The 14,678-nt window shown below is 40.6% G+C and overlaps 1 protein-coding gene across 6 annotated transcripts in view; it reads right to left on the bottom strand.

Moving 5' to 3' along the window:
* The window catches only part of IDO2 (indoleamine 2,3-dioxygenase 2), a 67,367-nt gene extending 56,302 nt beyond the window's left edge, over positions 1-11,065 (bottom strand). For 3 of the 6 annotated variants that reach the window (XM_021077741.1, XM_021077735.1, XM_021077738.1), the window contains exon 1: positions 10,821-11,060. Coding sequence is in view for 3 of the 6 variants with exons in the window: in XM_021077735.1 (XP_020933394.1) it covers positions 10,821-10,919 (99 nt within the window). In the remaining 3 variants the exon portion in view is untranslated. Of the gene's footprint in view, positions 1-10,820 lie in introns of all 6 variants that reach the window. The other 3 variants (XM_021077736.1, XM_021077739.1, XM_021077740.1) reach the window with 3 other exon arrangements.

The raw sequence follows: 14,678 nt of genomic DNA, 5'->3' as shown, positions 1-14,678 counted from the left end.
ATGAAAAAAATATTTAAAACTGCAGCCTAAAATTAAAATTAAACTAAAATTAAAAATTCCAGTCTTAGGAATCATGATATGCTATCTGTTCCAGAGCCTAGACAAACATGAAAAAGCATCAACTACATTATTTGAAGATAACTGAACCTCTAGGACTAACCCTTGAAATAGTAACACTACTGTTATGTATGAATACACAAAGGTAATATCACAGCTCATGGCCACGCCAAATCCTTGACCCACTGAGCGAGGCCAGGGATCAAACCCTCAACCTCATGGTTCCTAGTCGGATTCGTTTCCTCTGCACCACGATGGGAACTCCTGTGATTTATTTATTTTTTCACAAAGGTAATTCTTAAATAAAATATTGTCAAATTGAATTCTATAGTATATCCAAAGACCAATTAATTTTGGGCATTAGTATGAGTGTGTGTGTATATATATATGTGTGTGTGTGTGTGTGTATACACACACGGATATACGGGTTTTTTTGGCTACACTGGCAGCATGTGGAAGTTCTTGAGGTCCAGCACCAACCACAGCATCGACCTGAACCTCTGTAGTAACCACACTGGATCCTTAACCCACTGTGCCACCAGAGAGCTCCACTATGAGTATATTTTGACACTGGAAAGATATTACTGTATATAAAATTGAAGAAAAAAAAAACAGTAAAAGTATAGAAAAGGTCTGGAGAGACAAATAACAAATGGTTGCTAAAATGCCTTCTAAGACGGAACTTGACAAAGATCAAGTTTTCTTTACTTTCTCTTTCTCTCTTCTCTTTTTTTTTTTCTTTCTGCTTTTTCCTGAGGGATGGATAACTAGATTTGGGACTAACACTTGATAGCTTTGGATAGCTCTGGCCCCTGTCTCTCCACCCATAAAGGGAACGCAAGTATTCCTATCACAAATACTGGCCAGATATTAAAAACTTTTCATTGGCAGCAAGTGAATTCATCCACCTAGGGGGTCCCATATCTTTTGCTCCGGTTTCATACTGATGCTGGAAAAATATTACTGGAATCTGGGTTCTTATTCATGCAGCTGAAGAATGAGCTCTGAGAACACCCAGGCGGCAAGTAAGCAAAGTCTTTATTACAGGAAAGCAAACAGCTCTCAGGACAGCTGGGGGGGGGGAAAGAGCCCCTCTCACTATTGTCTCATAGGGGTTTTTATCCCTTAAAGATGGGGGTTACCAACTTGGGGTCCAGAAAGATGTGGTTTTCTCCCGTTGGCCTTGAACAGTTACCTATATCAGTCCTTGTCCAATTGGGTCTTAGGAGTGGAAATGTCCTGTAAGTCTCATGGTTTCTTTGCCCTTCTCTTCCTGTAGACTGAGTCACAGGGGATTAGGGATTAAGGTTCCTCTGGGCGTAGGTACACTCCCTATAGTAAACAAGGCTTGTGGGGATGTTACTTCCTGGAGCCCTTAAGCCACGGATGTTAATCAATGGCCATGTCAAAGAATGCATCCAAGCCCATGCTCCTACACTGACTACCTGAGTTAATATTCTGCCTCAATACTTTATCAAAGTTTTGTTTAGTCCGGGGGTATACAGTTCACGTTCACCTTCCCATTTGCTTCTGCATCCTAGGCATCTACCTAAATGCCCTTAAATATACCAAGTAGTGAAAAAAATGTACACTAAAGTGAAGCAATAAATAAGATCTTAGTAAAAAAAAAAAGAAAAATTGAGCAAATAGTCTAAGGAGGGGCATTCATTTGGCACAAGAAAGATAGAGCAGAGGGCTGGAGGTTAGAAGGAGGGATGAGGAACGTTCTAACCAATCACCCTCAAATCAGCTCGTGATTCAAAGTTATTTTTAGGAACAAGATATGAAATTTTTGTGCAAATGATTTGGTTTGATTGGAAACATCAAGGGTGGAACAGACACAGCTGTTTTGTTTGTTTGTTTGTTACTTTTTTGGGCCAGATGTGGCATACGGAAGTTCCCAGGATAGGGGTCAAATCAGAGCTGCAGCTGCCTGCCTACACCACAGCCACAGCAATCTAAGCCACATCTGCAACCCATACCACAGCTTGCAGAAACGCCTGATCCTCAACCCACTAAGTGAGGCCAGGGATCGAACCCACATCCTTATGGCTACTAGTCCGGTTCATTACCACTGAGCCACAGCAGGAACTCCAACCCAATAGTTTTATATATCAGTTTTATTCATAAAGAGAGGAAAAATTGAAATTAACCAGAATGTACAATACCATGTAAATTGTGATGTTTTATCATGCAAATGGATTTAATGAAACCATTAAAATTATACTATCAAGGTGGATAAATTTCAGGAAAAGGTTTCTTTTATAGCATTGATTTTAAAATGCACAATGCAGGTTTGGATATGCAACAGAATTACCATTTTGCAATTTTACACACACACACACACACACACACACACACCCAAACATATACCTCCTTAGATTAATCACCCCCAGATACCAAAAATGTTTTGATTTTGTGGTGGAACTTTGAATAATCAGTGTCCTACTTTAAAAATTTTTCCCATACATTCAGGTATTTGATATGAATTTATTTAGTAAGAAAATCACCACCTTTATAACTTTTTTTGTAAAAATACTGTGACTAATGATGAGCCACCATAAATTAGTAGTCTCCTCATTGCTAAAGATAAATCTTAAATAATCAGTAAAAAGAATGGTGAGGTAAGATTTTAGGCAGAGGACAGCCAATTTATGGTAAATAATAACCTGAGATTATAATTAAAAAAATTTTTTTTTATCAATAGTGGGGTCATAAGTGTGATTGAAAGTAGTTGGGAGATACTTACAATAATCATGTTTTAAAATCAAATTAAGATGTACAGTTTGATAAATATTGACTTAATTATGGTACAAAATGCAATAACATGTTCCATTGGAAACTGGTCACAATTTAGAAAATCTAGGCTGTATAGTCACAACTTATCCTATTGTCAATAAGCCCCAGAGCTGGGCCTGACATAATTTAGGTCTAGACTCAAACCAGAGAGTGTCAGAATCTTTGACATGGTAGTAAGGTCTAATCTTTATTGATTTCTTACTTTGATCCCCATAGCATATCCACGAAAGGAAAGTAGGTTAAAAGAGATCAAATATGACTTAGTTTTAAAACTGGGAGAGATTTAGCTGGACTTTGCATCAGCATGAATATTACAATGTCATCTTTGCCATTAACCAGAATTTGTCATATTAACGATATACTGTTTCTCAATGAGAAAAATGTATAGAATTGCTATAAAGGAATAGTTTTCGTGAGTGCCAGAGAATAATTTTCCAAGGATCCAAAGAACCTCAGCTAGAAAAAAAGAAGAAAGAAACCAAAATCTTATGGTTTGGAAATAACTTCCTAATGGCAATTATCTCTGTAGCTAAAAATGTTTCTGATCATTCTTATTTTATCTATAATTGTAATCAGAACTGAATTTTTTTTTTTTTTTTTTTTTGTTTTTCATTTCTTCCGCTCCGTAAAACACAAAATCAAAAATCTATTGTAACTTGACTATAATTCCTTTGAAAAAGATGAAAAGAAAAGAAAATTTGCCAAGGAGGAAGAAAAGTAAAACAAAAAAAAATCTTAGGATTTAGGCATTTTCAGGATTACATCTGCTCCTTTTCCCGCTTCCTATTCCACAGGCCACAGTTTCAGAAACATGATTCTAGCTGATCCTTTTGAATTTATGCAGGAGAGAAGACTGCTTTCCTCTGTGACCCTGGTCATGTTTGTAAAACAAGGCTGGACTGTAGCTGAAAACTGGCCTCTGTACACTGCACTAATTAAGTCTCTTAGAGTTTGGGGTGAGGCCTAAAGAATAGCTTTATTGTTCTGCCAGGCAAAGGAGGCCACAGCAGGCTAATGCCTCCAAGCTGTGTCCTTCCTTGAGAGGAGATTGCAAGGGGTTTATAGGTTTAGCTGGAAAAAAACAAGGCTGTTGATACAGATTAGGGCGCCTGCATTCTTCTCCTTGCAGAGATCATTTCAAAGTCATCAAGGCTGGAGTCAGGTGGTTCGGTGACTGTTGGTGGTGGTCTTTAGGGTTATCACCCTTGACCTTGTCTCTGCAGTAAAGGTTGCTCACAAGAGGAAGGGGGTGTTTGGGAGTGTTTCAAAGCAAAATAAAACACTAGGCACACAATCTTACTCCAACTAGAAAGTAATCATTAGTAATAAGTGAGTAGGCTAAGGCTGGGCATAACATCATGGAAACTGTTTTAACTAATTTTTAGCTGTAACCATATTTCCTAATCATTAACTCTGGAGTCAGCCTTTTGAGACTGAGGGAAGGCCTGGGAGGCTAAGGGAAAAGACTTTTATGCCAAAAACACAAGGATTCAGGGACTTATGCATGGTTTCAGGACCTTGAGCTCACAGGGGCTACCTTAGCTGTCTCCTCTTTGCCCATATGGTGTTTTCTCATATTCTAGCCTTGCTCTGATCTTAAAGCTACACATCTACAATAGAGCCAGTGAATTTTCCTCTGAACACGGAGGTCACACTGGTGAACACGAATTGACACAATGTTGACAAAAACAGTCAATATTTAACTGAATCCTCCTGTCTCTTTGATGGTTTTGTGTTTTGCATCTTCATGTTTCAGGGCCTCTTATCCTTCTGCAGGGTCCTCTTTGGGCATCTCAGGACAAGACAAGGCTTCAGTTTCTCTTGCCCCAGGGTCTCCCTCCCTCTACCTCTGGATCTACAAGAAGATGGAAGGGGGAGCTCCCTTGTGGGGCGTCGGGCTAAGGACCTTGCATTGTCACTGCAGCAGCGGGGATTACTGCTGTGGCTCAGGCTCCATCCCTGGCCCAGGAAATTCCCTATGCCTCGCAGCCAAAGAATAAAAATAAAAAAATAAAATAAGATGGAAGAGACAAGGAAGGATTCTCCCTTAAAGCTTTCGGAGGAGGAATGGTCCTTCTGACACCCTGGTTTCAGACTTTTGACCTTCAGAACTCTGAGAGAATACATTTCCCTTTTTTTTTTTTTTTTTTTTTTTTAAGATTACCAAGATAGTGGTAATTTGGTCCAACAGCCCTAGGAAATTAACCCACTCCCTCAGCCTCGTTTTGACTGAAAAGAGCAGCTGTATTTTTGTTTTTGTTGCCCAGGGCACAATTTTCTCACCCTTTCTGGGATCTGCCAGCTCAGTTCTTTCCCCCCCTCTCCCCCACTCCACATTGTCTTACATTTTTCTACAGCTTAGATATCCTAAGGAAGAAAATGCTAAGTGGCATAATTGTTTAGAATTCTAGTTTCTAGAGGACTGTCCTGGCTGGCTCTGCTTTCACCTCATTGTCCCTGCCCACTCATTTCCCCAGGCGCTCTCCTCACCTTCCTTAATCTTGGCACAGAAATCCATCCCATCCAAGCCTCTCCCACCCCCCCAAAAGAGCTCTTTATCAGTCTACCCCAAGTATTCTAACATCTGATCTCTTTGGGTCCCTCTCTACTAAATTACTGTCATTGCCTCAAAATACCCCAAACAGTGTCAGAGATGACAATATTTTCTCAGGAAACAATCTAAGTTCTTCCTACTGCCACTTTCTGTTGGAAAACTATAGTGTCCTGAGTTAATTCTTTTTCCACGCTTCCTTCTTAATAGCTGGAATCCACTGCTTCTCTCAAATGCTTTGAATGTGTCCAGGAGAAAAGACATATTTCTTTTTTCTAAATAGTTGCTTGATCATCATACGGAATTAATTTTCCAAAGTCCTCACGACTATTTGCATTTTTTTTTTGTTTTGTTGTTGTTGTTGTTGTTTTTGTCTTTTTGCCTTTTCTAGGGCCACTGCCCACGGCACATGGAGGTTCCCAGGCTAGGGGTTTAATCGGAGCTGTAGCCGCCAGCCTACGTCAGAGCCATAGCAACGCGGGATCTGAGCCGCGTCTGCGACCCACACCACAGCTCACGGCCATGCCAGATCCCCAACCCACTGAGCAAGGGCAGGGATCAAACCCGCAATCCCACGGTTCCTAGTTGGATTTGTTAAGTACTGCACCACGAAGGGAACTCCAGTTTTTTTTTTTTTTTTTTTTTTTTTTGCTGCACATGTGGCATATGGACGCTCCCCAGCCAGGGGTTGAAGCTGAGCTGTAGCTTCTACAAATGCTGCAGCTGTGACAAATGCCACAGCTGTGTCAATGCTGGATCCTTAACGCACTGTGCCTCAGTGGGAACTCCGACTCTTGGCATGTTTTCTTTTTTTCTGCTCCATGGCACATTTCAAATTCCCCTTTTCCTTTGTTTTTGTATTTAAACCACTTCCAAGCTCTTCTTGCTGGTTCTCGTGGTTAGGACATCTTTATGTCCACAAAGAGCTTCCTAAGTGCAGCCCCTTGTCTCTCATGTGGACCTTCACGGTCCCTTATATACTCTGGGGTTTTCAAGTACCAAAGTCATCAAACTAGAGATTCTGAATTAACTCCTGGATGGGATTCTGACATCCATAAGTTTTTTTAAGCTCCCCAACTAATTTTGGTGTGCAGTCCAGGAACCATTGCTGTAACCTGCCCTGCACTTAACATTCTGCAGGAGATTATATTCACAGGCCAGTGAATTATGCATTTATCAGGTATGTGGAATTCAAATTTCTGAGCCTAGCTTTGAGTTCCAATCTAACCTGCTGTAGTTTATCTCAGCCCTTCCTTTCCTGCCAGGATAATTTCATCATAACCTTTATGTCTAAAGAAAAATGACTCCCTATCCACCAACCCAAACACACACACACACACACACACACACACACACACACACACAGTCTTGGCTTTGGATATGGGTTTGAGAGGAATATATATTCCTCACTGAAGCATTAGACTCTGGAAATGTTTGAGAGTTTACATAAACAGTGAGGTAGTATGTTAGAAACCAAGTCAGCCCTTTTCCCTAAAGCCAGAATATTTGCTTATTCATGAGCTTGACTGTGTTTTCTTTAGAGAGACTTTGAAAAAAGTACTTATGGTAAGCAACTAAGCTTCCTGAGAGAGCAACTTTCATTGACATGAAGGAAGAGCCACCCCATCACTTCCCTAAAGGCAAACAAAGCCTACTCTTGTGCTTGGCAAAGTCACTGGCTGATATTTCTCAACTGGGGACCAGTTTCAACACTGCAACAGCCTAATGATGGGTGGCAGATGGTTCCTGATCAGCTGAGCAACCTGAGGAAAATTCTGGTGTACACTCTCTTCCCAGAAAGGGAGATGTTTAAACTACTCACATGAGTGAGAGAAAACTAAAACTGAAACAAAGAATTGCAATCTTTGGAACTCTAACACAGGACTGGGAGGGTAGACCCAGCTGGCCAGGAATTTTTTTGTTTTGTTTTGTTGCCTTTTCTTGAGCTGCTCCCGTGGCATATGGAGGTTCCCAGGCTAGGGGTTGAATCGGAGCTGTAGCCATTGGCCTACACCAGAGCCACGGCAACATGGGATCTGAGCCGCGTCTGCAACCCACACCACAGTTCACGGCAATGCCGGATTCTCAAACCACTAAGCAAGATCAGGGATCAAACCCGCAACCTCGTGGTTCCTAGTCGGATTCGTTAACCACTGCGCCATGACGGGAACTCCATGGCCAGGAAATTTTTACATGAGCTCTGGAATGGAAATTTCTTCCAAGGGGAATCCATCAAACAAACTACAGGACAGAGGCAAGCATGTGCTGTCTCAGAAAGTCCAGAAAGTCCAGAAATTCACAAGCACTTGATGCTGTTACTGCTTTCCATCTGAGTTTCTTCTTTATAAGAAAAGAGTCAGCAAAGAAGAAAGTGCCCTAATCAGGGCCCAATCCCACATTTACATACTTTCCATATTATTTTTCTCAGCTCAGTGTGTATATTGAATCCCAATAAGAGATATTGGCCTACTGATCCTATCTTGTGAACTAGAGATGATGAGAGTGCCCCTGAATCAACTTATACCCACAGGATGGAATTCTGATTTAAGCTCTAGACTGAGGGTAGGGCGAACTTGGCTTCTATCCTTACAGCAGATTTATGAAGTATTCTTGTGCTCCTTAGCAATCCAGTGGGGATGGGACTGGATCTCCATCAGACATACGTGAAAACTGAAAGTCAGGCAGGTAATGCTTGTGATTCATTCTAGTCACAAGAGGGTAGTAAATGCAAGAGAGGGTGACTCAGTAATTCTGACTTTCCTGGTTTCGCATGGAAAATCCTGCATCTTGAAACTCCTTTGGTCTCTAATGACTAAAGGCCATTCTTAGTCACCCTAGTAGCCGTATTAGGGAACACAGGACAGAATCCTGGGCTACAGCACTCCTCTGCATAACACCCCAAAGTCATTACTTTTATTTATTTTTAAAGGATTTTTTAAAATTGCTAATTCTTCTAGAAGATATAGTTTTGTCTTGTGTTGTTTTGTTTTGTTTCGTTTTTGCCTTTTCGAGGGCCGCTCCCTCGGCATATGGAGGTTCCTGGGCTAGGGGTCTAATGGGAGCTGTAGCCACCAGCCTACCCCAGAGCCACAGCAACTCAGGATCTGAGCCGCGTCTGCGACCTACACCACAGCTCAGGCAACACCGGACCCTTAACCCACTGAGCAAGGCCAGGGATTGAACCCGCAACCTCATGGTTCCTAGTCAGATTCGTTAACCACTCAGCCACGATGGGAACTCCAAGATAGAGTTTTTTGTTTGTTTTTGTTTTAGGGTTTTTTGTTGTTGTTGTTGTTTTGTTTTGTCTATTTTAGGGCTGCACCTGCGGCATCCAGAATTTCCAAGGGTAGGGGTCAAATTGTAGCAGCCGGCCTAGTACCACAGCTTATGGCAGTGCTGGATCAGATCCTGAACCCAGTGAGCAAGGCTGGGGATTGAACCCACATTTTCATGGATACCAGTTGGGTGCATTACTGCTGAGCCACAATGAGAACTCCCAAAGTTATTACTTGTCATGCTCAGGTTACCTGCAGGTCTATGACTTGTCTCAGGAAAAAGAGCCCTACAGAGGACTTCTGGGATCAGCGAATAGATCTGACCTTTGTCTGTATTCCTCTATTAACACTCGGAAGTAAAGGTACACTGATTTGCTCATATAATTGATCTTTATCTAAATTCTCTCTCTCCTTTTTTTGGGTAACATTTGCTCAAAAGTTTAATAGACTGAATGACAATCCATTCAAGAAAAAATAGAATTACCACGCCATCTAGCAATCCCACTCCTGGGCATTGATCCAGAGAAGGCTCTAATTTGAAAAGATACTTGCACCCCTATGTTCACTGCAGCACACTATACAATAGCCAAGAAATGGACACAATTTAAATACTCATCAGCAGAGGAATGGATAAAGAAGCTGTGGCGCATATCATGGGATATCACTCAGCCACAAAAGGAATGAGATAATGCCACTTGCAACAGCATGGATGGACCTAGAGATTGTCACATTAAGTGAAGTAAGTCAGACAGCAAAAGACAAATATCATAGACTATCACTTACATGTGGAATCTAATAAAAATGATACAAAATAACTTAACTAAAAAAAAAAAAACAGAAACAAGCTTACAGATTTCCAATCTTACAGTTACCATAGGCCAAAACATTGGGGGCAGAGAGAAAGAATTGGGAGGGTAGGAATTACACATACACACTACTGTATAAAGTAGATGATTAATGAGAACCCACTGTATAGCACAGGGAAATCTACTCAATAGTTTGTCATAACCTATATGGGAAAAAAGAATGGATGTATTTATATGTATGACGATACACTTTGTTGTGAACCCAAAATTAATTCAACATTATAAGTCAACTATACTCCAATAAAATTAAATTTAAAAAATACTCCCCTCAAAAAAAAAAAAAAAACTCTTAAGAAAACTATTTTAAAAAATGGAACCTAAACATGTACCTTGAAGAAACTGGCAATTAAATAATTTTACAGAATTATCTTTAATTATGCAAAAGGTACTCATCATGCTATGAAAAAATCATGAAAGTAACCTAAATGTTCAACAATACAAGATGAATTAAATACAGTTTTATGTGTTAAAAAAAAGAAAATGACATAGGATTTCCCTGGTGGCCTAGCAGTTAAGAATGCCGTCACTGCTGGGGCTTGGGTTTGATTCTTGGCCTGGGAAATTTGGCATGCCGTGGGGGTAGCCAAAAAAATTAAATAAATTTAAAAAATTGTTAAAAACCTGTCATTAGGAGTTCCCATTATGGCTCAGTGGAAATGAATCTGACTAGCATCCATGAGGACACCGGTTCGATCCCTGGCCTCACTCAGGGGATTAAAGATCTGGCGTTGCCATGAGCTGTGGTGTAGGTTGCAGACGCATCTTGGATCCTGAGTTGCTGTGGCTGTGGTGTAGGCCTGCCACAGCTCCAAATCAACCCCTTGCCTGGAACCTCCATATGCTTTAAGGCCCTAAAAAGACAAAAAACAGAAACAAAAAGCAAAAAGTCACCTGACATTAAAACAAACTCTCCTCTGCTGTTGTTGCTGCCACTTCTGTAGGCAATCACACTTTGCCTTATTTGTATTATCTGTCCCACATGAATGACTTGGTATTTAAATTACCTCTCTCTCTTTTTCTTTGTTTTCTTTCTTTCTTTCTATGGTATTTTTTTGTGTGTGCTGCACCCACAGCATGTGGAAATTCCTCGGCTAGGAATCGAACTCACAATACAGCAACAACCTGAGCTGCTACAGTGACAAGGCCAGATCCTTAACCCACTGAGCCATCAGGGAGCTCCATATATTACACCTTTTTAATGACCACACCCACTAAACAAATTAACACACAAATCAGCATCTTAAGAAACGTGCTCCAAGCCTCTATTCTTACCAGAGGATTTGGAAGAAGAAAGCCATACTCTTCAGAAATGTGAAATCTTTCTAAAGTCAATGGAGGTGTTGTCTTCAAATTCTGACTCTGTGGCTCCATAATTTTGTCTGAAGTATCCACACCGGGGCTGCTGCTAAGGAGACAACTGCTCCAAATGTATCAAAAGGCCAGGTTAAAGGAGTTTTCAAATGGTACCTTTTCCTCGCAGTTTTCTAGGGAACAGGGGAGAACCTTGGTCTGAGGTTAAATTCCACACTGTCCTGGACTTTCTCACGACACAAAGCTGAGTAAGCAAGGACTGCTGGTTAAAACAAACAGGCAGACAACTACCTCAAGTCAAAAAAAAAAAAAAAAAAAAAGAAAAAGAAAAAGAAAAAGAAAAAATCCCCTTTTTCTTTTCATACATGGGAATACAAAAAGATTGATTCTTTAAAGAAAAGATACAGGTGTTCTCGCTGTGGCTCAGTGGGTTAAGAACCCGACATAATCTCCATGAGAATTCGGTTCTGTCCCTGGCCTCGATCAGTGGGTTGAGGATCCGGCATTGCTCCAAGCAATGGTGTAGGTTGCAGATGAGGCTCGGATCCAGTGTTGCTGTGGTGTAGTCCTGCAAACGCAGCTCTTATTGGACCCCTGGCCCAGGAACTTCTATATACTATGGTGTGGCCCTTTAAAAAAAAAAAAAAAAAGATGCAAATGGGCACTTCTTATTTAAAAAGCAGAGACAGACTCACAGACTTGAAAAAGAAACTTATGGTTACCAAAACTGAAACATAGGATGGCGGAGTAAATTAGGAGTCTAGGATTAATCTATACACATTACTGTATATAAAGGAGATAACCCACAAGGACCTGCTATACAGCACAGGGAACTCTGCTCAGTACTCTGTCATAACCCAGATGTGAACAGAATCTAAAAAAGCATGCATATATATGTATGTATAGATGAATCCACTTTGCTGTACACCTGAAACTAATACACCACTGTAAGTCAACTATACTCCAATATAATACAAATAAAGCAGGTTGATTTTAAAACCAAAGATGTATCTGTTCTCCCTTGGGAAAGGGGAAATGAACAGGGTTTTTGGTGGCAGATGATCCCAGTCCCCTGACAGGAACTTAGTCCATAATGAACTTTGACAGCTGGATCTTTGTGTCAAAGGGGTAAACTATTAAAACTGAAAGTTAGTTACATTTAGACAAATATTTCAGTGATTGGACATGAGCGGACTGGGGAGACCCTAAATACATATCAGAACCTCAGAGGTGTTTTGTACAGCATATTCTAAGATTAGGATTATTTTGATTTTACCTTAAGTAATACCATTACTTATTTTTGAAAGCTTCAATGACAGTTAAAGGAGGATATATAATTCTGTTAAGTTTAACAAATGAGGTAACAGGTAATAACCAACTTAAGAAAAGCCAACAGAATATTTGATTTAATCCTGCACATTTTTTTTTTTCTTTTTATGGCTGCACCTGCAGCATATGGAAGTTCCCAAGCTAGGGGTCCAATCGGAGCTTCAGCTGCCGGCCTACTCCACAGCCACAGCCACAGCAACAAAGGATCTGAGTCTCCTTTGCAACCTATGCCACAGCTTGTGGCAATGCTAGATTCTTAACCCACTTAGTGAGGCTAGGGACTGAACCCACATCCTCAAAGAGACAACATTGGGTCCTTAACCCATTGAGTCACAATGGGAACACCTAACCCTGTACTTTCATTAAACATCTTTGAGAACGGAGCCCTAAGATGGGAGATTTTATATATGAACCAGATTCTACCAGATCCATTTTACAGATCAGTAAACTGAGGCACACCCATGTGAATAACTCCATGGACTGGAGCTCCACTAATTACTGGCTGAGTGAGTACTACAGTTGTGGTATCTTGATTTCCAAGCCATTCCCCTATTCACCAGTTTAGGCTGCCAGGCTGTCTGTCAAAGATGCCATCATGGTTTGAATTCACTTCAATATGGAGCCCATTGATAAGTTCCAGACCATAGATATGCACTGTGACAATTCTGAAGACTCTGCATTTTGTCCACTTGGACCCTGAGCTTAGGTCTTAAGGTTGTAAACAAGTTTATTTGGAAGCTAATTTGTCTACCCATGTCTTCTTCTCCCTTCCTTTCTCTGAGATAAGTATAAAAGCTAGGAGCAGAAGTGTTCTGATAATTCATGTAACAGTTTCCACAACCACGACCAAAGGTTCTACTTGGAAGATGGCATCTCAAAGGTACTCTAATTGATTTGTGGTTCATTAAACCCTAAGAGCCATCCTCAGTTATTCACTGCTTCTCAGCCCACACCCAACCAGTCTCAAAGATCAGTATCTTATGCCTCTTTTTTTTTTTATTATTATTATTAAATGCAGTTTGCCCAACTTCATGTGGTTAATCACCTACTTGTTCTTTACTTCAATCTCAGATGAAAAGAAGGCACAGTTATCTTTCTTTACACTGGTCATGTAATTGTTTCATCCATTCCCTCTGCATCCTCTCAAGAATTTACTGTGCTATTATAAAAGCATGGAGGCAGAAATAGCAGAACTGAAAACAATGTTATAGAATAAATGATCTAGTTCAATACTCTCGTAAACACATGCAAAACCCTGAGAGTTACAGGAGTGAGATGAGTTAGCAAATGTCTTTGGAGTTCACATCAGAATTGGATTAGAATTTGAACTTGCTTCCTCTCAGCCCACAACTTTTCCACTCAGCCCACTCCTGCAGGCCTCCCCAAGAATGAGTTTCTGCTCTATCTTCTCTTAGCTGTAGGCTTTTGTGAGTTTTTTTTGGCAGTGCCCACAGCATATGGAGGTTCCCAGGTCAGGGACTGAGCCCGAGCCACAGCAGGGACCCAAGTTGCTGCAGTGACAACACCGGATCCTTAACCCACTGCACCACAAGAGAACACCGGCTATGTTTTTTTCTTTCCTTCCTTCCTTCTTTCTTTTGTGTGTGTGTGTGTGTGTGTATGTTTTATTTTTTTTTTTTTAAATTTTTCATTATAATTTATTTTTTTTCCCACTGTACAGCAAGGGGTTCAAGTTATCCTTACATGTATACATTTTTCCCCCAGGCTTTGTTCTGTTGCAATATGAGTATCTAGACATAGTTCTCAATGCTACTCAGCAGGATCTCCTTGTAAATCTATTCTAAGTTGCGTCTGATAAGCCCAAGCTCCTTTCTTTCTTTTTTTTTTAACAAGTGGCTTGAAATTCCAAACCTCTGTTATTTCCCCTTCTGCAGAAAACAGTAATGTGTATCCCAGTGAATAAATGAGAAACCTTCACTAAAGCACTTATCAAATAAGTAACGGTAAATGCTATTTTTCTCATATTCCTTTCCCCTCATTCAGGAAATTCTTTTTCTTTTTTAAATGGCTCCACCTGAGGCATATGGAAGTTCCCAGGCCAGGGCTTGAATCTGAGCTGCAGCTTTGACCTACGCTGCAGCTGTGGCAACACCGAATCCTTTAACCCACTGCACCAGGCTGGGATCAAAACCTTGCCTCCACAGCAGCCTGAGCCACTGCAGTCAGATTATCAACCCACTGTGCCATAGTAGGAACTCCTGGAAATACATTTTTAATATATTTTTTTTCTGGTTTCCTTTCCTATAATTCTGACTATATCTTTTCTTTTTCTATGTCAGTCACAGACTCCTTTTCCACTTTCAGACCTAAATGTATAGATATTTGCAGCATTATTATAACTGTTTCTTGGTTATAACCACAGTGGGTTTTTTTTGGGGTTTTGTTTTTTTGTTTATTCTTTTTAGGGCCGCACTGAAAAAGTGGTGCAGCCCTAAAGCTCTAGGCTTGGGGTCAGATCGGAGCTGCTGC

The sequence above is a fragment of the Sus scrofa genome, chromosome 17 (assembly GCF_000003025.6).
Source record: "Sus scrofa isolate TJ Tabasco breed Duroc chromosome 17, Sscrofa11.1, whole genome shotgun sequence".
Lineage (NCBI taxonomy): Eukaryota > Metazoa > Chordata > Mammalia > Artiodactyla > Suidae > Sus > Sus scrofa.
Note: the sequence above shows the minus strand (reverse complement) of the source record. Positions and strands in the feature narration are given on the sequence as shown.